This window comes from Myzus persicae, unplaced genomic scaffold (assembly GCF_001856785.1).
Source record: "Myzus persicae strain clone G006 unplaced genomic scaffold, MPER_G0061.0, whole genome shotgun sequence".
NCBI classification, from domain to species: domain Eukaryota; kingdom Metazoa; phylum Arthropoda; class Insecta; order Hemiptera; family Aphididae; genus Myzus; species Myzus persicae.
Genome location: NW_019104155.1, coordinates 589,071 through 615,981, shown reverse-complemented (window position 1 = coordinate 615,981; position 26,911 = coordinate 589,071). Strand labels below are relative to the sequence as shown.

At 31.7% G+C, this 26,911-nt stretch overlaps 1 protein-coding gene across 1 annotated transcript in view; it reads right to left on the bottom strand.

Moving 5' to 3' along the window:
• Positions 1-1,602: 1,602 nt before the first annotated feature.
• The window catches only part of LOC111039354 (astakine-like), a 44,259-nt gene continuing 18,950 nt past the window's right edge, over positions 1,603-26,911 (bottom strand). The window contains exons 2-3 of the mRNA XM_022322843.1: positions 26,402-26,571; positions 1,603-3,260 (exon numbers count right to left, since the gene is read on the bottom strand). Of these exons, the coding sequence (XP_022178535.1) occupies positions 2,986-3,260; positions 26,402-26,528 (402 nt within the window). The 5' untranslated portion in view covers positions 26,529-26,571 and the 3' untranslated portion in view covers positions 1,603-2,985. The remainder of the gene's footprint in view (positions 3,261-26,401; positions 26,572-26,911) is intronic.

Here is a 26,911-nt window from a genome sequence, read left to right as displayed (position 1 = left end):
TTTATGTTCCTGTTGCACTTTGTTCGCCGATTTTGGAAATGTGTGTGTAAATACTTAAAACAGTTATGAAGGATATTTCAGCTTGTACATACATATTTAAAATAGATTTAATGGAAATATGAGTTCAGAAATACAACGATTTCGAATAATACCTTATTGAACACGGAACTGCGTTTCTCAGAATTTCAAGTTCAATATTTAATCAATGATTTGGCCTGGCCTGGTTCTCAATCACCCTTTTTGTTACACGCGCTCATCCCCATAAGCCAAATCAACATTTCTAGATTATGTGTAACGTAAGGTGTGAAACCAAGTTTTCGATTCTCCGTGATGATCGTTCGAACAGTACCTAGTCGTGTATATTGATATGTATTGGTGGGTAATTTACCAACTAAAATTTCTAATAAAAACGATGAAACGGGGCTCTGAAAGACTTATCGGCCCGGTAAGTCACACTGTACAAATAAAACGATTGATCTCCACACACTACACAATCATAAAATGTGTTCCCGAACTATATTTTCAAGCAGCACATGTTCGTTGAGATCGTCGTAAGCTGCCAAATGTATGCATCTTAGTTCACGAATGATGCGATTAAGACTGAAATATCTTTCACCCAAAGTTGTTATTGTTTTTTTTTTAAACTTTCTTATTTTCGTCCGCCCCCGTGAGAAAATCAAAAAAGCTATTGGATTGCATGTTAAAAATCATCCAAAAACCAATAAACTAGATGTGGATGTACGGCTGATTTTTACCGTGGGTCGTGACATCTACAAACCATTTACTATTATATTTTAAATCTTGATAATACAACAGTATACTCATCTCCTCGCATTCGCACTAACTGTTGCGATGTGGCAAATCGTATTATTCAAATTGTATCGTAAAAAGAAATACTAAAATCCACGAGCGCCGTAGATTACACGTACACCTATACCTTTTTACACAGTACATATTATTGCATGTTTTAAGCAATATTACATTATTACAATAATAATAACGACTTGTTCTCCGGACACATAAATGTTTAGAGTTTCCAACGCGGCATTTTCTGTAGACTATAATAATGATGATAATAATAATAGTAATATAATATTGCATTTCACCGCCGTACAGCCGTCGCACCGGATCCATAAAAAAGTCGTATTCGTGGACCCGGTCGAGTTTGGCGAGCAAACGCGTAAAAAAAAAGGAAGAGGAACGCTCGTGCAGAGGTGGATGGCAAACGGAAAGGACGACAAGACGAAACGCTTTTTGTTCGTTGGGTATTATATAACACTATACACATTATAATGGGTATAATAATATTATATTTATATGCTATTAAAAAAAAAAAAAAAAAAATCGGTTTTACAGACCGTAAAGTGCGAACAAACATAATACATACTCATAAACATACTAATAATAATAAATAGACGATGGAGGTAATCACCCGTCGTCTTCAGTTACTAGTAGGTATATAATAGTAAAATATAATTAATACACATTGAAAAACAAAACAATCATTAAGAATTATTTACGACTGGCAATGGTGCAACTGCATGCGATGCTGCAGTGTGTGTTGCGCCGATCGTGCACACGAAAATACTTTAAACATTGTAGCATTAATTATAAAATATAATAAGATGTATTATATTTTGATGGTTATAGACTTGAAGTGTGCGTACACAGCGGAATACGTTTATGACACTACAAATTACAGGTAAACACGGATCGAAATCATATGGTCACATTGCGGAAATCCATAGAACCATCACACACTATGATTCGCGATACGTGAAAAACGAATATTATTATGCGCGAGTTGTGTTGTTGAAAAATTACAGTTATTATTTTTATACTCGTACCAATTAAAATATATTAACCTGTACTGTGAGTTATTATAATAATATGAATTTGTTGTTTGACGCATCCGTCAAATCGTCAAAACGTGTCGCTGTAGACGGTGACGGGTTCTACAGCACGTTTGGTGTTCACATGACACGTGTAATTACTAATTATACCTGTACATATTATATTATTATCGCAACGTTTTATCGTCTAAATACGTACACGTACCTATTGTAATTACAACGTATTACGGTTACCGCGTCCGGTTACACACGGTGGAACACTATTACAATAATAACATTATGTCTAAAGTAATGGATAACATTATTGTATCAAGACTGCAAAAAAAATGTTTCCGATTCGTTTAGGAATGTTAGCGTTTGAACTTTTGTAGGTAGGAACACGGAAAATTTGATTTTATCGATACCATCCTTTGGAGCAATCAGATATTTTATAAAATTGGGAAACATATTAATATAATAAAAATTATTCCAATAGTGTTTATGAATAATTATGCCACGAGATATATATGCTAAATTATAGCCGTGAAGTAGAGTAGTCGTAGGGTGTGCAAACCTCTCGTTCGGAGGAGCTATATAAGTACAAAAATACTGACAGTCATGCTCAACATGCTCCCCCCCCCCCCCCAGGGTGTCGGGTTTGAGTCATACAATCACTCGCACATCAAACATTTTTTTTTAAATTTTAATTTGCAAACTGAAATTTAAAATTTGTAAGATTTGCTAATGTCATTTTTCTTAAAAAAATCAAAAATACGTTTTCAAAGGCCAAAGTAAATACAAAGAAATAGATCACAAAAATGACGACCAATGATATGATTAACTAATTAAATATTGAAAGTAAAAATCACTATAGAAGTTTTCCAAACAAAGTATCGGATGATCTGGAGTGTGCGCCTATTATACGTGTCAATTGCACTGCAGTATAGACTGTATAGTATATCTAGGACTCGTGTGGCCGTGTATTTAAGTATTATAAAAACAGTAAGCACGTATTAATTATAACAGTGATATTACAGTAATCGTTTTTAGTGTTACGCCAGTGGTGAAAACAATATAGCAATAAAATAATAATAATTAATAATAATAATAATAAAAATAATTATAGATAAGCGACGGGGATATCGCCATGTGCTCATCGTCGCAGGTGGTTTAGGTCGTCCACGTCCGTGTAGTCCTCGCGCAACATCAGCTTGCCAGCTCCGTCCAGTCCGGTGCACGACATACCGTCTGAGCACTCAAGTCCGGCGGCGCAAGGGCACACCATAGTGTGCACGTACAGGTCGGCCGACGATCCGTCGGGGTAGGTGACGGTGACGTTCTGCGGTTGGACGTCGCCAGAGTGAGGTCTGCACGTATCGCCCTCTTCACCCAGAGGTCTGCAAGTGGGCACGCTGTATCGCATCATACCTGAAACAAAAAAAATGAATAAAAATTAGTTAAAAATCGCAGAACGGCAGTGCGTGTATTAGACTGTATTGTATATTTGCATGCGTATCAGATGATTCGATATTTGTGTTACGATCGTTTTATCGCAGTATCTGTCAATGTAGAAAAACACGTGTGCAAAATGTTTTTCGAAAATCTAAAATTATTTATACATTTTATAATTGGTTCAAATATTTTAGAGTGGGTTTTGTTTGTCATCTTTTTAAAATTTAATGGGTACCTATTTTTTTTTCAAACATTACGTGAAGATATTTTTCTCGTCAATTTTAGTGCAAATTAAACAATTTTAATTAATGCAAAACTCTATGCTTGAGAGTGATTTAAAGTTTAAATGAGTGTTTGTTGGAACCTCGCAAAATGTTGGTCTACTACTCTTTCCCTGTTAAGATAAAATCGATGCTTAACAAAAAATCGGTTATCACAATAATTGGGGTGTTACTCCGAGTGGAGTAACTGCTAACTAGTGCCCATCGAAACTTATAACTTATGATTCACTAGTTCGAAATTTGATTCTTTATGAATGATATTCTGCTTCAGAATATTAATCTAAAATGTATATTGCCATTCAAAAAGTTAAAACGATAAAAACAGTAAAATTACATTTTGAATCACCTAGTATTTTAACTGTTATATATATATATACATAGCATTATAATTACATGTTATTATTTATTTCTGGTTATAGAGACCCGTGTTTTGTAATATTAGTGTCATTGTATTAATTATTTAACCCTCAGTCGTTCAATAGAACAAAATTGGGGTATTTAAAAAAGGAAATAAAAGTATGATCGATTCCTTTGCAGATTATTTCAATTGTATATTTATTTTTTATTTAACTTTCGTCTTTTTTCATGCCACCCGTTTGGAATTGGTACTCTTTTCTCCGTTCGGTCGGTTGGCTTTCGATGTAATTGTGTCTTATAATTATTTCCGAAGTGCCTAACTTCCGTTGTTTTTATATACCATAAAATAATAAGCCTAAAAATAAATCGACCATTATTTATGTAGGACAAAATAGCAAATAATTCCATTGGTCAAAGACATTATTATATTACTGTATAATATAAGATATACGACCCAAAATACTGTGTTTATTGTGTACATTTTAAATCAAACAATTGGATTTTTATTATTTTTTTAAACAATGGGTTGGTAGGACAAGAGTATTTATGTTTATGTATACTTTATTGGCTATATATTTTTAACTTATAATAGCATACGGTATGATTATATTATATAGCTTGTAAAAATATGAAACATAGAGTCATCTTGAAAGTGGATGAGGGATGCGTGTTATTATCGAACGACCGTTACAAGGATGGACCAATGAAAACACTTCTTTTTCACCGCATCACTCATGAATATCGATAACACGCGATAACTCTTCGATGTGGTTCAATACTTTGCCAGACAAAGTTGTAAAGTTGGTCAATATAGAATATTTATTTATAATAAATACTGATTCCGACGTTTGTTATTACGATAAACAATAATACGGTCTGGGTGAGTGTAATATATACCTAATAGGACACAACACTACTTTATAACTTCGTTCAATGTTTACGTTTGTAGAGTTCAATTTATGAACTCTCGTAGACACAAACACACATTTTTTTTATCCATTGTTTTGTGCAGATTAGCGTTTTCGTTTAAAACCAATGAACGACGTCGCCACAGTTGACAGTTGATAAAAGGATAAATGTTATTATTGTACACGGCTATGATGGTATGGTATTATAATGGTGCGATTTAAACTAATACCGGTCGATCTATTTTTTTCTTCCTCTTAACGAGTGTAGTATTCACTAACGTATCGACATGGCTACTTACGCCATTATTATGGTATGATAAATAAATGATTTTAATCATTTCACAATATTGAAGACATAACTACTATGCCGTTCGAAGTATGTAATCGAATTGTATAAAATAAGATTTACATATTATTATTATAATGGTGCCTAAGTAAAGTGTAAATATCAATAAAATAATAATTTTCAGAACAAAAGTTTGACGCACATTTCCCTCAAATGTCACATATATATATATTTTACTGAAAGTCCATTAGTCCATACGAGTTTCCTTATAACTTTAAGGCATAGCAGTGTACTTCGTTTGCGGTATAGGTAAGTTAATATAATTAAATAAGTAGTAATTACGTTTCGACTTGAACGCCCAAAGTAAATATTTGTTCGAGCCGATCCGAGTAAACAGCGTTACAAATTGATTTGGGATCTTTGAAATAAATATAAAAACATGTATAGAAAATAAAGTACATTAATATTGTTAGCCGGAATAATAGGTACCTGTGCGTATGCATTACAATGTATATTATATTATGCGATGACGCAGTGAGATGATAAATTGTTCGAAATTACCGAATGTGCGTTTATTGTCACGGATATAATAATGTATTCCAAGGCAAATAAAAACTGCAGTGGGTAACGTGAAATCGTTCCCTAACACGTTTATTTTGATTCATGCAAATTTAGTTGACGATAAAATCTCAAATATAAATTTACAAACGACTGTGACGAATCAAAATAATATGAAACGGGTGTTATGCAATAATATACATTGCAATATATTATACAGTCAGCGATTTATTTAGGCATATCACGAAAACATCGTGTTTGAACACGCCAAAAAAATGTTGTAGTTCATCGTGGTCCCGGCACGTGCAATAAAATACCCCGATGTTCTGTTTGCGTGGGTATATATTTTGGTATAATTTAAAGCTGATGTGGCTTAGTATAAAAACCCATAAATGGCAAATTTCGACTTTATCTTATGGTTTTGGTGAGCAGTTAGTGATATAGATACATCGTGTATTATAATGCACAAACAAAAATATACTTTAATTAATGAATTTTAATCGGTTGGACCGTCGTGAGAACGCTGTGAGCCTATGAGTCGCGACATTATTTTTAGTCAATCGTCAGGTAATAAAAACTATATTTAAAATCCGAAGAGTTAAATTACCAAAAACCAAATTCGCCGCAGCTATGCATTGGTGAGATGGTATAACAAAAATAAAAGTTGTTATTTAAAAAACATTTTTGCTGCTTTCTCAACAATTGTGTGCTTGACAAGTTGAATGAGTAAAGGTATAGTATGGTATAGTTTCATAACTCGTTGCTTTCAAGAAGTCCGACGTGAAAGCAAGTATGTGTGTTAATTTTTACTACAGTGAAATGTTAAGTTGACAAATGATTTTTCAACAAGATAAATTTGCTCGAAATAGTTTATAACCTATAGTTTTTTTTTTATAAGTCGTGATGAAAAAAAATTATAAACTTGTCGATAAGATTCTTTTACCATGAAAAACTGATAATTTAACAAAGTCAATATATTTTTTAATTTCCTTAAATTAGTCAATATTAAAAGTTTATTCCTCTCAACCCACGTTGTGAATCGAAATGACAAGTACTGCATGGAGGGAAGAAAAGGTGATTACGGTATTTAAGTTTCATGGTGTACACGAATATAAGGTATTCAAGGGTCGGCTTAATAGGCAATAGATAGGCTTAGACATTGCTGCATCTACCCATCGAACGACAATTACATAGTCAACGAGGGGCAGAGACCGTGAATTTAAACGGTAATTTGGCGATTATATAATATTCATATTGTAATGAAGTTAGAGATCCTCGTTTATACAGTACTTTGATGTCAGGCATATAATATTGACTTAGCAATCAATCTACGAGTACATATTCCGGACAAGTACTTTTGAATTTTTTTTTTTTTTTGGATGGTGGCTCAATTATTATTAGGGTACATTTAGGAGTTATTACTCAAGTTAATTGTAGTTCAAATTAAGACAAGAAATATTTAACATATTTTCAGAGATTGTTTGTACCTACCCAATGGGTAGTACCTATATTTTCTAAATGGATCCATTTTCTTCAAGCACACAATGTACACATATTATACACTCGATATTTTAATATTCACGCATATTTTGATTGCAACTTTTATAGTTGCGTACTTATAAAGAGTATACAATAAATAATAAATATAGAGAATGTAGGTCTATGAATTCAAGCATTGACTAAGTTAAAGCTAGTTTTCACGGATTTTGGGTTTTAACTGTAACATATTATATAGTACACATATAAAGAGAGATTGATATAATAATAAATAAAATAATTTTAAAAAGTTTAACATATTGATTCAAAGAATATTATACACGAATGTATTTAATGGAAATTCGTTCTTAGAGACATATTCAGAATTTTTTCACGCTGGTTCCACGCTATTCTCCTCAAATATCAACAATATATTCTTACTGTGAAGCCATTACACCACCAAACAACCACAATATCCTTGGTTACATGATTCGTCGGTGCATTATATATACGTATAATAAGTAAAAAAAAAAATTTCAATATTTGGTACCAAAAATATTAAAACACAAATATTATTATTTATGACCATATGAAAAATGTGCCACCCTGCAACCTGCAAGGCACTAGGGGAAACTGGTGATGCTGATTGAAACTGACGAGAGGTTAACAATACGCGTATCATAAACTGGGGTGTGTTTGATATTGATATTGATATGTACATTATATTTTCATTACATTGATTTATCCAAAATGCTTGTACCTATTTATTTTGTTATCAATAATATAATATTTTTTGTTCATATAATGTTTGTGGGGCACATACCATAATTTTAAATTGATTTTAAAAAAAAAGACTTTTTCAATGCTGCCTCGATCATAGATTGATATTTTTTTTTCATGATTTCTCAGGGTTCAAAAAGTTGAATTCCTCCAGAAATGTGAAGTAACTTTAAAAAACATTTCAATTTTTTTTTAGAATTATAAGGAATTACATGAAATAATGATATACAGTTTTTGAGTTTCGTCAATGGTACCAATTAGAATCATATAATATAGTTTCAATTATATTATTATACTACACTTCAGAGCAAAAAAAATACAGTAATACATGTATACATAGAGAGCAAGTTTGATGGCGACCGCGTTTCATCAGATTGTCTATAACCAACATTAAACGACACGGAAATCATTGCGGTTACTGCGTCTCGCGAATATACAATTTAATATTTTCCTTTAGTTAAACTCAAAGGATTAATTAATCGTACGGAGTGCGCCGTCATATGTGGTGAAAAAAGGTCGGGAGCACCACCGGTTTTTCTTTACGACCGGTCAGTGGAAATCATCGCGGTTACCCGATAGCACTGCGTAGTAACGTAGACCGATTTCGGGAAGTGGTCACCTGGACCACGGCATATACATTGTCTGACCGTGGTACATGTCACGTGTAACAGGTAATCGCGATGATTTCCGTCACCGGTCAATCAGTCTGACCTTTTTTCATATAATAGGTCGTGCCCGACCCAATAGACTCTCAATCGACCGTATTCGAATCGTCATACGCGCGATCGAGTCTCGCTAATATTGCAGTGGTGTCTGATGTGGTCGGTGAAGTGTATGGCTCAAGAAGTTTCAATACATACACAGAAATCAATAATTTACTGTGCAACGCAGTACCTACTGACAAATTCGATCGGCACGGTCATTGTCCGTTAAAGTGATATACATTGAAAAACGCTGGATGGCATACAATACGCGTGATTCGGCCGTAGGTACCTATGCTGAACATCGATTTCAAACGAAGCTGTGCCAAAAGCATGTTGTTCCGTCGTAGGTACACGTGCACATAATATATTGTTTATTGCGATTTCGCTCCAGCGACACGACTGCGCAACTTTTGAAATCAATTTTACGATTTCTGGAACTCGCGAGCACTGCAATACACGCGGCGTACAGTGGTCCGATATAATTCGCGATACTTAAGTTGGAAACAAATTATGAAAACTAGTTGTCAACAATGCTATATTACATTATGCCGAACAGTAGATTAACTCCACTTATGACGTGGAGGTGGGGGGGGGGATATGTGTATTTCATATTTGTCCATATTTGTCACGAGCAGTATAAATAAAACAAATCTCATAATATTATTTACAATTAATCGTACATAATATATCTTATTTTTATTTTTACCGTGCTTGTCATACTATATTATAACAGTTCACTAGATAATCTCAAACAGAAGAATCGAGACACTACGATTTATTTAGGATTAATATTTAATTAAATCAAGATTGTATGTTCAACACGACGTGTTTACCTCTAATGGAAAACGCTTATCCCAAAGCTCATAGGGCATGCTTCATTTAATTTTTATGTCATAGTAATAAATTACCACCACATCACCCGCACCGTAGATACGACACTGGTACATGTGATATACCTATTACACCTATCGTTCATCTGCAATGCAAATATAACTGTTGTCGAATAATATTTGCGAGTCTAATCTCCAACGGGGGAGGGAATGGGCTAAACCCGCCCTATACCTACGGGGCTCAGAGACCTCTGAAATGATTTTGCAAATGGCTGCACCTCAAAACAATGTTTGCGCTAGTAGGAAATCGAACGACGACTTCAATAAAATAACGCTCATAAAAATAAAAAACCTGCAACGACGAAAAACAATATTCAGATTAATACCGGTTGTGTCGGGTTTATCAAACGACGACGTATATATATAACAAACGAAATACTTGTACAAACGTACATAATATCCCAGATAGTTGTATTATAAGTACGTCATATTGCATATTGCGCGCCACGCGCACATCATAACGAAGCGGGTGAGAGTAAAACGATTGAAATTCAATACCTTTGTCATTTGACGACAGACAGAACTGCAGAAGTATCAGGAATCAATTCGTATTCATTTTTTCTCAGAAAACCGTTTCAACGCGATTATAATAATATATATATTTTATTATTATTATCATCATCGTTCACCCCCGCGCAACCCGCGTAACGTATAGCGTTTTGTGCTGGTTTGTCGTCTCGCGTCGTGCATGATATAATATTATAATTTATGTCGCGGATACAGTTCTTTTAATTATGCTAATTAATATTGAAACGTATACGGCCGTTACGATGAGATGCAGGTCATGCTATCGCCGTAGTGCCTAATGCGTCTCCATACGGCTGGCTGACAGTGGCTGTGCACTTGTTATACTTTTATGGATAGTGCACTGTTATATATTATGTCGACCCGGGTATAATAGTATACGCATTTAACTGGCCATTTATATGAGGGTCGTTACGAAATGTCCACGAAATGCAGGACTTTCTATATCCGTTTTAAAACTAAGATACCCACTTTTCGCATAATACCTATATAGTGTGCGTATATGTTTAACACGTTTTGTTTTCGCTTTATCATCGAACACTGTTTGGAAAGTCCATCATTTTAATCCCGTACATGCAGATTAGTTTTAAATGCAGAATTGAAACAATCCTATAGTTCCTATATAATTAAACCGTTTATTCAAATTTTTTTTATTAATAAAACAACATAATTTATGCTAATATTTAAATTGAAGTACAACAAAACGCAAGACCTTATTTTAATAACATGATGATTGTATGAATAATAATCATTTCAATAATGATTCAAATATTATACAACCGTATAACGTTTCGATGAAGGTAAATATTTGAAAACATTGAAATTACATGTATCATTTCAAGTATAATATATTGTACAACCTAGAGCTTATAAAAATATAAAATGATTGACAATAATAGTAAAAAAATATACCCGATGCAAAATATGTCTGGAAAAAAAACATATGTACATATAATTTTGGTATCCGGATTACCATCTAATGTTTTAGTGGGAAATGCTTTGTTTATTAAAAAAATATTTAGTCTTCGTACATGGGCAATGGACATATTTACTCCATCGTATTTTATTATAATTTAAATATTAAAATTAAAATTATTAGTATTGACTTTGAATAAATCTTAAACGTAATGGGTATACGGTTGTATACCTAGTACCTACCTATTGACATTTTTAAATCGTCGATTGATTGAAAAGTTAATACAAATGAATAAACAATAGTTATAAATATAGCTCAACGAGACTTTTAATTATATACTGTTTTTGATTTGTATTCAAATTTGAAAGCATGTTCAGGCATTATTTAAAAGTGAAGTAGGTTTTGTAACTTTGATTTTAATGCTTACTTCTTACTACGATGTAATCAGCTCTTTTTCAATAAATACTATAGGGGTAGCTACAATATATTGCTTGGAAAAGTTTTGCTTTCAGTTCAACGAAATGTTTTTCATGGAATTTTATTTAAATAATTATCTCCGACTGTTCAATAAGTTTGATATTAAATTGTAAGTATTATAATCAAAAACTATAATTTGCTTTTTATTTTATTTTTATTTTCTTCGAATTTTCATTATTTCGTTGTAAAATAAATTAACTTTTAACAGACACCTACCTTAAATTACTTATTTGTCCAAAATGCTTATACGTTAGAGCATGGACTAAGTAATTTTTTATTATTAACTTTTAATTTAACCTAGTCTATAATGTGTTTGTATAATTTTCCCAACTAATATTTGTAATCTATTTAAAGAAAAAATTCCTCTTTCAAGTCTCGTCGTTTAAAAAAAGGTATAGTTTATTGATTTCGGATAACTATTATTCCAAACAGTAAACACTAAAAAGACATGGACGATTTATGGCCGGAAAATGGTCGATCTTTTACTATAAATTATACTATTATACTTACAAATTTACTTAAATATTGCCCGAAATCTATTAAACGGGTGTCGGGGTGCATCATGGCAGCTTTGCGTTAATACTATTTGAGATTATAATACAGCCGATTTCTGACTTTAAATAATGTAAAACAAGAGCGCGTGAACTCTACTTCACAACTAGAAATAAGTCAGACATCGCGTAGGTACTTGTATAGGTATATTATACCTAACCCATATAATATATTACACTATGGTTGTGGACCGTTTGGGACCCCGATGAGCGGCGGCGGTCGTATTTCACGGACCTTCACGGGCATGGCAGACCTTTGAATGCGACATACAGGGCGATACAACGATATCAGCTACACTAATTTACTCAATCTAATCTTTTTTTCCGGTTTATGAAAGAGATTAAAAAAATTAATTATTTTTAACAGCGTTTAAGTATATATCGATAGTTCAATGATTTATTTATATTTTTAAGCATTTACAGTCTTTATGACCAAAACGAAGTGACAAATTACAATATGAAAACAATGAATTCTTTAATACCGAGTTAAATATAGAAATTATAAATTATACATGACATTGTGTACGTGGACGTGTTTATGAGATTAGCAAAAACCCAATAAAAATAGCTTCATATTTAATCGTTAATATAAACATCTAGGTGTTTTGTGAAAAACAACAACTGTTCAAAATATACGCAAATTTTCTTTTTCAAAATCTCAAAATTTACCGATAGCATAATGAACAATGAATGTATCACCCTGTAATCTGTAAGCATATTAATATATTTTAGCACGACAGAATAACATGTCTACGTACCGTGCTGCGGCCAACATAATATACCATAAACATATTATATGACACCTGGTGAAAATGTCGCAGATTTATACACATTTATTAACTAAGGATAATGCTGCAACAACCTTTATGGCCACGCTGCAAACGATTGATCGCCGTTCGTTGTTAACACAAACTACCTATATTAATATGTGCGTACATCAGACGCATTGTGAAAATGTAGTAATTAAGATACCATATATTATAATATAGTACCTAATTACATAAATAATTTATTGTGGGACCGGTCTGCGACAATTCTTCCATGCCCGACAATGGATCTGTATATAACCCAGCACTATCTAGTATAAACATCCTGTATAGTGTGTATTATACTATTGTTGTATGCCACCGAGTATTATTGTAACTAAACCTACAAACGTGATATTGTTTAGGGAACGAAATGCTGATATCTTCATGAAAAATAAAATAAAATCATTTTTAGGTGACGAGTAAATCTGTTTTGTTCCACTGCAAATATTTTAAAACAACATCGACAATTAGCAAACAAAATCATTTAAATATTACTGAAAAATCGTATTGCTTTAAATAATAAACTTACAATTTTAAAGTTATTTTATAAACAATTATATGGGTTTTGTTAAACTCTTATTACTATATTTTTTGAAAATTATCAACCAAGTTTTTAAAGTTAAAAATAAAAATTGTATAAAGTGCATAAAAACAATTTGAATACCTAGAGTATTATTATACATAGGGTGATTCACCAAGTATGCTCGCCGCCTTTTTTCTTCAATGAAGCAGTCATTTAAAATCTGATTTTTTGATTTTTTAAAGAAACACGAGGACCATATTTTAAAATTCTTGAGATTTTTTACTACTTAAAGAGTGCCCTGTGGAGATACAAACCTCTGTTTTTTAAATGGGAACCCCACTTTTCGAGTGTAAATTATTCAGTGGTTAATTTTTCTGAAAAATTTAACCTATCAGAATCAAAGAACGTATAAGTAGTTTTTGCTACGTTTAGGCGTATGAACCACAAGTTTCATTGAGTACAAAAAATCTATCCCTAAAATAACCTGATGTTAAGAAAAATAGTTACTATTTCCCATTTCAATGAAAACCAAAATAATTTATAACTAACAACCGTTGAAAATTATGGTCAAAAATGTAATAAGTACTCATAAGTTGTAGGTATTGGCTTAAAACGTGACTAACATTTACAATGGAATCATAATTATTCATAAATGTTTCGTTTTGATTATCTTTGGAACGTACATAAATTGCTAGACAATATAAGCAGCTAAATAGGTCAAATTTGTACCATGATTTGTCTATTTCTATACTAAGAAAATCTCAAAAATGATATTTCTCTTTGTTATAACGATTTTCAACATTCTACTGGAGCACAATCTCAGACGCCAAAATAAATTACGTTCAACAAGTTTTTATTATCATAATATTATTATTATTATTTACAACTCATCATTTGAAAGTAACGTTTTAAATCGGCGATAATCGTGCAAAATAAATAACAAATCAATAAAAAATAATGATAATCACGAAATATCACGTTGGATTACAATAATAATAATATTATGATCTATGAGATAAAACGAAGAAGCGACAGTAAAGACGGAACAATGCCGAATAAGTATTTTACACTCGTATCAACAACTGTGCACGTATTACACCTGATATTCGAACGCGGGTTGTGCATAATATTATATGAACGGAAAAATATCCTAAAATATTTGCATCGACTGTATCGTATAAAATCAGTGAGACTACATTTGTAAAAGTATAATATGTTTATTGTGATGGGCACGGTTCTGTAAATCGAGGGACATTATTGGTGAATTGCGTTTTATTTCTCGATAATGCACCGCCCGTCATATTGTAACATTCTTTATCACCATAATGGAAAAGATTATGTATTACAAGAAAATGTTAAAACATAAGATATGTTTATTATTTAAATTTCCTCGTAAGGTTTATTACGAAAGTCAAAAATATAGAACATAGTATTATGTATTATAAAGTCCACGTTATGTACATTGGCCACTGCGATTTATAGTGCAGAATGTAACAAAACAAACATTAAAATGTAATTGATTAGGCAGCTGAGCAATAATATAAGATTTTGATCAAATAATTATTTAAAAAAGAAAAAGGTTAAAGTACTGATAAATTAATTACATTGGTTAGTTCTGTATGTAAAGTGTACCTACCTATAATAACATAATATTATAAAATGTATGCCAAAATAAATTTCACAATTCGCGACCCGCGTATTCGACATTTAATGTGTTTTTATCGAGTTGGTCAGGTGGAAAAATAGAAAATAAGTATATCCACAGATAATGCGGGTATTTTGTTAACTCACCAAAAACTGTAAGTCACAATCAGAAAATTGTATTGGAAAGCTGTTTTAAATGCTATATAATTGTTTTAAAAATACGCCTATTTCATGTTTATTTATTTCTCTATATCAGAATTAAATTTGACAAAAACATACTATACGCATTTTGTATTTTCAATTGATAATGATGATTTCTAATTAAGTACATAGATAAATTTAAAAAAAAAAATTTTATTTTAAAATTAAATGTTATTCAATAGTATACTTTTATTTCTTCGTAGGTTTCGACATAGAGGTTTTGACAGACTAACCAAAATATTAATAAATAGTACATTTTTTCCAAAATAAAATGCATATAATAATATATCTTTAGGAATATAGATACTAAAACAATATAATATACAAGCAGTACTGATATCAATACTGTACAATAACACTACCAGACGTAGGTACCGTGTATTATTATTAGACTGTAAAACATTATACTTCTCTGAAGGTCCAAAATTGGATTTTCGTATTTGAGAAAAAAAAGATTTTTGACCACATCATATACAAATATATAATAACTACGCCTTATTGTTTAAGGAAAAATATTTATTAAAAATGTAGATCGTATATTTCTTTTTTTACATGAAAAGTACGTGGAATTCAAAATTGAATTTCGAAAAGAAAATCAGAATACGGTGGCTTAAAACCCACCACTGTTTCGCTTGTAAATAGACTTGAAACGGTTTTGAGAACAAAAAAAAAAACGGAATTTTTTTAGTCCCAGCCATCGAACTGTATTGTAAAAATTTATTACACTGCCGTGCGGCAAGTCTCGGTGTACGTCTCATCCTTGACGATTTGCATAACCACCTCGGGGGCGACCACAGTGCAGGCGGCTGTGCAGTAGCGGCGTACTCTACAACACTATAATAATATGATGATGGTGTGCACGTAGTCATCGATATCCCTAAGAGATACACCGAGCGTGGCACATATATTATCTGCATGTGCATACTATATGAGTGCTGGTAATAATGTCATAATATTATATTTATATATAGGTATATAGGTACACGGTGCGTGTGTGATATACGTGTGGGTGGAATGAAATACGCCGTCTCAGCTGGTCTATATAATAACCGAACACATAATAAACGCATATTATAATAATATACAGCGGCTCGAACTGAATGTATCCATTGTCCGGCGGTGCTGTCCCCGAGAGCTGTGCCGAAAAACGAAATAAAAAACAAAATCTCCCGTAGGCGTGTAGACTACGACTATACGTACGTATATAAGTATATTATCATGCGAATTTCTCTCCAGTAAGTTACGCGTCTCATTAATTTTCCGGCCTACACGCAAGCGTATAACGAGCGACTATAACGTGTATATGATATCATAGTACCTAACCTAACGTTCTTTTGGCTGAAACGTTATATTATATTATTATTTATTGTTGTGGCGCGATGAGTAACACAAATAATAATATTATAATATAAATATTGTATGAAAACTGACGATGACGACTCGCTTCACAAGGTCTCTCGTATTATATCTAAATAATTTAACACGCGCCTCCGCGCCGCTGAACAGGCTGGACGAAAATACGATGAAACGGTGAACCACGGAGGCCCGTAATCCGTATAATATTAATATTGGTATCGCGAACACGCTTAAATGTATAGTTGCAGAGATAACAGAGTTTCTAAGGGCGATTGGCACAATTAGAGATAAATATTTTTTGACACGATTTTTATGTTAAAAGTTATGTTAGTTGCTAAATAAAAAATAGTTACATATTGATATCTTGATTCCAAAAATTTAACGGGATGGGTAACCTAAATCTCATGAAACAAAGTGTTTAATGAAATCGATGATGTCTGCGAGCGAGGATATTTTTTAATTTACTATCATTGAAAAATATAAAAGGTCTTTTATACAAATGTTCTGGGATTATTAGTTTGATTAATTATATTCAAAATGATTAAAACGTTTTATTTTAAAAGTTTTATGTTTTAATGCGAATTTTCGAATTTGCGCAGTACTGGTTTACGGTATGTTTCAAACACTTGAAAAGTTTTGAAACACATTTTTATGATCTTAAGATTCTCAATGTTTAATCGAGCTGAAATTCATTATTATTACCGTGTCATGTAATTCAAAAAAACTTTTTTTCGAGTGTATTAAATAATGTTGATTAATGATTGATTTAAATAAATTGGTTTGAGTGAAATATACTGCCTACTATATATATATTGGATATAAGTTTTAACTAACAATAAATTATACTTTTTAAATCACACATATGATGGTACATTCATTTTTAAATCTACAATATGAAATGTGTGATGCTTATATTATCCCGTACAAATGATAATATTTATTTATCAAAACTTACTAATTTTTATATGACATCATAACGTCATTCGAACCATTAATGATTAACTTTTAGATTCAAGGCAGCTAATGAAAAAGTTATACCCACACTAAAATATATTATGTTGGTTCCAGCGAATAGGTAGGTATTTTGTTTTATAGTATAACATAATTATTTTCAGGTAGGTATCGAAAATGAGTTCCTAGAAGGAGTTCATAATATATGGACAATTTACGTCAGTATGTATAAATTTATAATATGATTGAATAATAAACACTAAACAAGGTATATAACATATTTTGTTAAATTAATTTAGTTCGGATACTATACACATCGGTATATAGATACACAAAATTCCGGTAGTACATCATTTATGGCTCATCGAAATCACTCCTCGGGTATTTATATTTTAATTTATACATTTTAATCATTATTGTTTAACCTTCAATCCGGTGGAAACAAATTCGCGTAAATTTAAATGTTCATACAACACTTTTGTTGTTATTCTATTATTGCGATAATTGAATAATTGAATAATGCTAAATAATATTGTAGTTATATTATTCCGCCTACCACCAACGATCATTACAATGTCGGATTTCAGCTATCACCGTTGATTAATGTCGAAAACAATATAATAATAATAACAATAATACGCCATTTCGATTTCCGCGTGAGCAAAGTGCAATATTTTTACTGCTAATTCGTATAATAGCACGTCATATCGTTATAATAACTGCCACACACTTAAGCGTCGTCCACCTATGCACGAGGTAGCATGACATTTATCTCGACATCAGACTATTGGATGTTTGCCATTGACATTGTAAACGAACTCATAACGATCAAAATATCTCTAGAATAGATCCTTTCACACTGATGTACAGACCTCCAGAAATCCGGTAATATTGATTATTGAAGCCAAAGTGGCGTAACAAACCGTGTTTGAGGTTACAAAGCCAATTTAATTTGTCCAAGAGAAGAATATTATAATGATTAAATATAATCGTAAGCCATCCACAGTATTTATAGTCTCTGGGTTGAATAAATGTATGCAGTTAGGCAATTAGACTGCAGCGAACTCCAACTACAGAATTTGTACAGTTCTACTATATTCCTATATGGCCATATATTACTTTTTATTATAATACAATGTTTTTTGTGCCTAAGTCTCTTAACCTTTTTTTAAGAAAATCGAGAATATTTACAATATATATAAAAGAAAATGTAATAAGTAATAATATGGTTTTATAAAAAAATATAAAAGGCTTGAAGGCTTGAGTGAAGTTGGGTCCAGTAAAGCTACTTCAACAAGTCACTTTACCTGAAACGATACAATTATCAGCATTTTTTTCGACCAGATAAAATACTACATCTCAAATATTTTTGATTGCACAATCTTAATAATATAACTTGGTTTTATATTACCCAATTAGATATTATACGTAATTAATTTCAAACCGGAAACCCAATTAGTGTTTATCATAATTTTAGTAAACGTGTATAATCATTTTTGTAATAATTATCGTACATATTTTTTTATGTAGTTAGATACTGTCTTAGTGTCTTATACTCAATTAATGAGTTTGAACGCCAAAAATAAAATTATAAAACAACTAAGCAATAAATACAATTAAACGCTTTTATTACATTTTTAAAAACCGTGCTTCAACAATTGCACATTGCGGAAGTCAACGTACTCCTCACTTTGTTGGTGTTAATATAAGACATATTCAGACACTCTTCTTATATTTTTCTATATTCTGCTGTCTCAGCTTATTTGCCTCATTGATCTAGTTTATATATTATATTGTCAAACGACACTACTACAATATTCAAGAATTAATTTTAAAATAAACATTTTCTTTTTGTTGTCTCAGCTTACTTGCATCATTGACCTAATAAATAATTAAACAAAAAGTGTGATGCTTAAAACACGGTTCATATATTATGTATGAATATAACTTATGCTTAGTACAACTACTACTGTTATTACCTACTGTTGGTTTTTAATATGATGCATTAATTACACGCAGTATGATTGTATTAATAATTTGTAATTTTTTTAAAAATTTTAAGTTGTACTGTATTTAACTAAAATGCTGAAATGTATAAGTTTTCCAATGTATATAAAAGTTGAGTATCCCAAATAATATTTTCCTTACACTTCAGATTTTAGATGTGACAGATACACATTAGCTACAATAAAAAATATATATCATCGGTCACAGATCGACATCCAAGTGCGACAAGTCTGAGAATACAACGATTGTAATGGGCACATGTTATGGAAGGAGATTTTATACCGACTCGAGGGACGCTTTATATAAAAACACGGTGTACATTAAAATATGACTTGCGAAGGGTGAATATTACATCCGAATAACGTCTACCACCACAAACGTCGACAGTCGCAATAATATCAAAAAGAACTCAGCGATAGTAGAAAACGAGAAAATCTAGACGGTTTGAACGATTTAACGAAACAATCGACCTACTAATTTCACTGCGATACGATATAATATATTCATGATCTCTGCACAGTTTAATTGTGTGTAGCCATGTAGACATCATTCTTGATTGGTACTTAACCGATTTTAAACAAAACGCATACTAATAGAGAGATCGCCTCTCACACTGTCCGGGAAAATGCGACAATTTTGTCGTATAACTGCTGAAGTGGTAGAATAATAATAATATTTATGTACAGGACGTGTACATCACCTTTTTTTCAAAAAACGATTATACAATACGCAAATTGAATGGATGTCGGTTCGCTGTATGAATGACTTATATTGCCATACCCACACAGGTAATATATCGCGAAATTATTACGTCTGTGAACTTGACATACCAAAGTCAACAGTTTGATTTAGAAGCCATCAAAATATTTTGTTTTTTTTCTCAAGCCTCAAATCTTGTTTGTCTTATAATACCATTTTCATTTTTTTTTCTGAAAAGTTCACTCCAGCCACAACTTTTGAAATGTCGAACAAAAATAGTATGAACAAAATATATAACAATGACCAGAATAGTTTTTAAGTAATTTCTATAGTGAACTGTTAATCACTTAGAACTACTCAGCCATGCATAATTTATCGGAATAATAAAGTCCTGGACAGAAGTTGGAACAATTATGCTGTCGTAACATTGTTATATACACAATACACATACAATACATAACCTATGTTACGGGCAAAAGTTGAAATAAAAAAAAAGCAAGGGAAAAAGTTTCTGATTGATTAGTGTCACAAGCAAAACAAATTAAATAAATAAGTGCAAATCAATTTTTACTTTTAATAGTTGAGACGACAGTGAAAATCCCACTGCCTCCTATTTATAAAATAAAAGTCGATGCAAATAACATATTATAAGGTATTTTATCATGTATTATAATACAAGATTATGTATTACAAACAATGGATTTCATAACATACGAATCAAAAATGAAATTTTGAAGTCACTATATACTAGGAATCAAATATTTGAGTGCAGAAAGGAATACAATTAATTAAGTACAAAATGTGTAGCAATAATTTGTGTCTAGCAATAAAATACTATTCAGAACAGCTATTTTATTCAAAATTCATTATTAGGTAGAAAAGAATTTATTTTTGTTCTTGCTAAACTAGGTGTATTACTACCAGCAGATGCAAAGGTGTGCAGACAATATTTTTTAATTTCTGTTCAAAAATACTAAAAAGTACCTATGTTATACCACTTACAGCGTTTCACACACGTGGACAAAACTTTGCCTAGAAGTTCAACATAATTTTGGATACATGACGAGCCACCAGTGCTTTGTTATTTCGAGTTTGAAAACTACGAATCTTCTGTGTCACATTGTCGTCATAACAATTCCGAGTAGAACTCGTCAATTACGGATAAATAAATTACTGTCCATGTAAAAAGTTTTGAAATACAATTTAATGTTTAAAGATCGTTTCTAATACAATATGTTTACCAGTAAAGACTCTTTAGTTCGGAAAATTAAACACTAATGCCATGTACGAAAACTATGGAATTCCCAAAGAAAATGAGAAAATCGTACTAACTTGCAACGAGAAAATAATTGTCTGAAAACAAAGTAAATTTATTGTTGAGGAGTATGAAGGAGAGCAAAAATCCAGACTAACGCTTCAAGCAAGTTTCTAATTTCTGTAGCAATTGTCGGCACGGGGGTTTGTTTAACGCATAAGAAAAAACTAAAAAAGCTACATAAGTGTTACAGAAATAAAAACACAAAATGTTTCCATGTGACGTAAAGTTATTATAAAAACACAACATCATTATAAAGCCAACACTCAAGGGGCTTCATATAGATTTAAAAATAATAAAAACCCTCCCTCTTGCCATCGATTTAAAAAGTTTGTCATCTCGCTATGAGTGTAGGTATCTATTCTAGCTGCATTATATTAGTCACAGACCACAGTGTATTATTTACAACACCTTATACATTTAAAAGCGATTTATGGCTTCTAAAAGGTTTCATTTTATGAATGAAAGTTTCAAAAATGTATTGAAATATGCGTGCTCGATAATGGATACGATGAGCTGTGGAGACACTGTTCGTCGGAACGAAACGCGCTTTTGCTGCAATTTATTCTTCTCTACGCACGTGGAGGAAAAGTTTTAAATACAATAGTATTATGTCTACTCAAAATCGACAAAAACGAGCAAACCGATGGTACCCACACATCGCCGAGGTCGTGAAAAATCTTGCAAACGCAGTTTTTGTGGGCGGCGGTGGCGGGTGTGCGCCCGAGCCATTTAAGGTCAAACCACGGTTGACCCCGACAGATGAGAGTCGTAGTACACCGCGCGTATACCTCTACGTCTACACTGTACAGTATAATATTATATGGGCCCGTTAGCGTTCGTTGGCTGTATGATAATGATGGTGACGATGATGATGATGATGATGATGATAATAATAATAATATCATCTTCGGTAACCGGTTCCGATATAGTACGGAATTTCGCGCCGCCAACAGTGGACCGGTGTACGAAATCGGAAATTCCTTATACGACACATTATTATTATTTTAATATAATGTGGTATATTTTTATACCCGGACCAGAGTACATGTTGTTAAATTTTATTCTCTACCGGCGAACATTTAATATTTAATATATTATAAGATAATAATGTATACATTTTCTAATACGAATAACGAGGCTGTTTGTTCAGATGTATTGTGTTAAGCTTAAGAAATACCACTTCATTGTTTTCTCGTTCTCAGTCCATGTTTACAGTTTAGTAGGAACGATTTATATTTTTAACATTTTTGCACGTATATAATACAGTATATCGCATTAGTTTATTTTTTAGAAGCGCTAAAATTATAGAAGACCGTAGAAGTGCCAGTAATACATACTTTGCAGCCTATATGAATTATATTCGCATAGATAATATAAACAATGGTTAATAAACTTTATGATAAACTATTATATTAAAATAATGAGCGCAACAACAATTTTTGAAAAATATTCTATTTCAATATTTAATGCATTAAATTCAAATAATCATTTACGAAAAAATTTAAACTTGAAAAAGTTAACACTTAACTTAACTCTCAACGTTCAATCTAAAACAAACATACGAATTTACTGTTACGACGAGAGTCGTTGTGCGTCAAATAATATAATCTGATACAGTTAGTAATTGAGAAACAGTTATTGCATTAAACCTACCTACTTAATAAACTTGAGTGTTATTAAATGTATATACATTATTTTTAATTTGATGAACAAATAGAAGTATGGGATAATGCAAAAATATGCATTAAGAAATAAGAATTAGTAGAATCTAGTATTTAATTAATTATTTTAGGTACTGTTTATCTTGTTGTCATCTTTATATTATACCTCATAGAGTTGTAAGGATATTTAATTGTCTTTAAACTCCTCGAATTAAATTACTATCAATAATATAGTGGCTGGAATGTAGGCTGTGTCACTATAAGCAACCGGTTGGACAGCCTGTCTCCTTAATATTTTTTTAAATAACAATTATTCTCTTTCGTGTAAAATAAAAAGCTTATCTTTTCTTAACAAGGTTTCTTGCAGTTTCTTTACGTATTTCATATGAATTACAACCAATAATTTTAAAAATTCTCAAATGTAACGAGTCACAAGTAGGTACTGGTAACTATAGGTACAAAATAATATTATATTACATTGAATGCAGCAGATAGACGAGATAATATAATGATAGCAGAATAATGATTTAATTAATTTAATGCTATCGAAAAACAATGTAAAGAACGACATCGACAATAATAATATTATATACCCCAAAGCCAAAAATATGGTAAATTAATATTTTCATAAAATCAACAATGGTTACCACGGCAACGATGGTCACGAAGGACGGACACAACGGGAATTCTACTTCATATTGAAACCCAAAACTACGACTACCATTTGATTTTCAAAAGTCAATACTATTTTTATGTATTGTAGTATATACGCTGCGGAGAACGGGAAAAACGAGATGAAAAAAAAAACAAAGCAAAATAAAACGTCCTTCCACGGATTAACAATAATATAGTCATATTATTAACTATATAATACGATTGAAAAAATAGAGAACTCCCGACTAAATCTGAAAAAGGTTCATAAAATAATGTTTGCCGGTCCCGCGGCGCAATCGACGACAACGTAACAATAATACGATGGTTTGCATTATCACGCAACTATAATACAGTGCCCATTATACGACAATACCTCCTTGACATTCGGAGATGAAGACGCGCCGAGCGTAGGCGATGTATAATAATATAATGTCGAAGGCGTCGATTCTCACGATTGTATTTTTATTTTTCGTCTAGGTATTAGGTACCTACAAACAAAATAACCGTTTAAGAAGCTATTGATGGTTTTACGCTCGCCGATTTCATACAGTCATTATAATAATATGTATGTGCACACGATATTGTGCGATATTTGGTACTGCACTAACACTGTTATTATAACTCGGTCGTACACGAATGACTTGCGTCTTGCACAATTAATTGTGTACGGCTAGGCGGCGGCTCGTAAACACGATTTTTGTTTTTACCCAAAGCGATTTTTTTTTTCTTACTATTAAAAATATCACACTGACACCGAGCCGCGTCCTTGGTGTCGTCGTTTTATGGGTTGTTTTTTTATTTAATTTTTTTCAAAATGCAATTTTACACCTGTTATTAAAACAATAACAACACTTAATGAATCGCGATAGCCTGTTATTGTTATATATTTTATTTTATTTAACTCTTACTATGGAATTTTGATAAGCCACGCAATTTCCGCAGCGTTCGTAATCATATTGTTGTTGCTGCAGTCAAACGATAAAAACCAATGTCAAATACCCAGCAGTCGAGAGTTCCTACATTTTAAGCTGTGTAATACAAGACAATTAACTATTATTATCGTATTTGATATCTGTAGGTTTTCAATTTCAAATGATAAAACGGATCATGACAATATTGTTTGACTACCTACCTACATATTATAACGCCTTGACTCTCTTGGTTGACACACGAAACACAGTCGAAACCACTCCACAACAGTACGCGGATTTTAATCAGCTAAATGCGGTGTACGCGGAAATACTAGTTGGTACCTATTATACTACACTACTATTTTCAATATTTTGTGTCATTATCAATTATTTTTTCTATCATAATTATTATAATTATTATTATTGTTAAGGTCTAACCATGTCGTCGCCTATAAGCTTTATCGTATCGATTAACCTCTAGACTAATAGACACATAATTATTAATATTATTGATAGGTAGGTAACAAAACTGTATAATTAATTTAAATGTATTGATACCTAATACCATAATATGTCTGGAAGAATTGACAATTTATTTTTACACTGAAATTATTTTAAATACATCTCACATCTTACAAATTACACACTGTATACTTATTATGTTAAATATATAGGAGAACTATGTTGATGCACTCAAAAATGTAATTGTTTTAATCGCATACCGTACAATATTACACTGTTACGGGTAAACTGATATGTGGAATGTAACATAACATAATGTAATATCGCGGTCAATGATTCAACTCGTCAGACGATAATGATAATATGAAATCGATATCACCGTGTAAAAATGCAAATTTTAATATCCTATATCCCACTCCCAATTTATATTGAAGCCGTCGAGTCAATGTGGGTATTCAAACTTCAAGTAATACGTTCGGTGGTATCCACAATATAGCAGCAATACTCTAAGAACTAATCCGGGAAACTGTGTGTACACGAAACGAATAGTGTTGCAACGGTTCTGTATTTCGGAGTCTAGTACAATTTCGTTTTAATATCGACTAACAAAAAAAAATTTTCACCTCAACCAGCGTTTGGTTACCAAATCATTTCGAAACAATCTACATATTATTATATAATATAGATAGAACCTACTATATTCAATTTTGTACTATTGCACTACTAGTATTTATGCTACAATATTATATATCTACTATGTAACAGTATTGTCATTTGTCGCTATGATATTCTAATACAGAAAACTCGATGTCACCTGCAGGCAAATGGTTTCCTAGGGGTGGCCAACATAATATTCTAATATATTTATTTCAAGTATGCTATGGAAAAAAACGAATCTTTTGTTGACATCGAAATATAATATGAAGATCCATTATTTAAGCATAATATTTGACTTCAGTGTAAGCAATTATAAAATCAACTTATGTTTGGCAGATACGTCTGTTTTTGAGCAATTTTTTGATGAAATTCTGAGTTAAATAGTATTTTTTTTTGTTTGTCACATAAACATATAAAGGTTGGGAATTGCTAATACACCCACAACTATGGTACATTATTGGGGTGTACTGTAATACTTTTATGATTAGTCATTATTCATTATTATTATTAGTGTTGTTAAAATTATTTTTTGGTAGAAGGTCAATAAGTACATACCTAAAACGCAACATTCGTCCATGCCGCAATCTTCTGAGCTCTGGCAGCCGATGAAAGAAGGTTTGCTTGGATATGCGGCCACAGTAACCACTAACATCGTAACTACGACCAAAGATAATTTTCCCATTTTGTTGTTTTTAATTTTGACTTCGATAATCGATATTAAAAATCTGAAAATGAAAAACACAAGGTTAGCGTTTTTACACACACGATCGTTATGTCGTATATAATAGTGTATATTAAAATAAGACCGTTGTAATTGCAATCAAATGCGTGTAAGGCGGTGGTCCAAAGTTTCTACAAATCTAATCAAAATCTTGAACGAAAAAATAAGTTTGTATTATATTAATTTGAGTAAACTGTAACGTATACGTAAACTGTATGAATATAAATCAAAAAGTTAATTTATGTACTTCTGGTGTTTTCGTTTATCATATTAGTATTATGTTAGTACCTATTTATATAATGTAGTATGACTGCCTTGATATTTATCTATGTTTGATGTCAAAA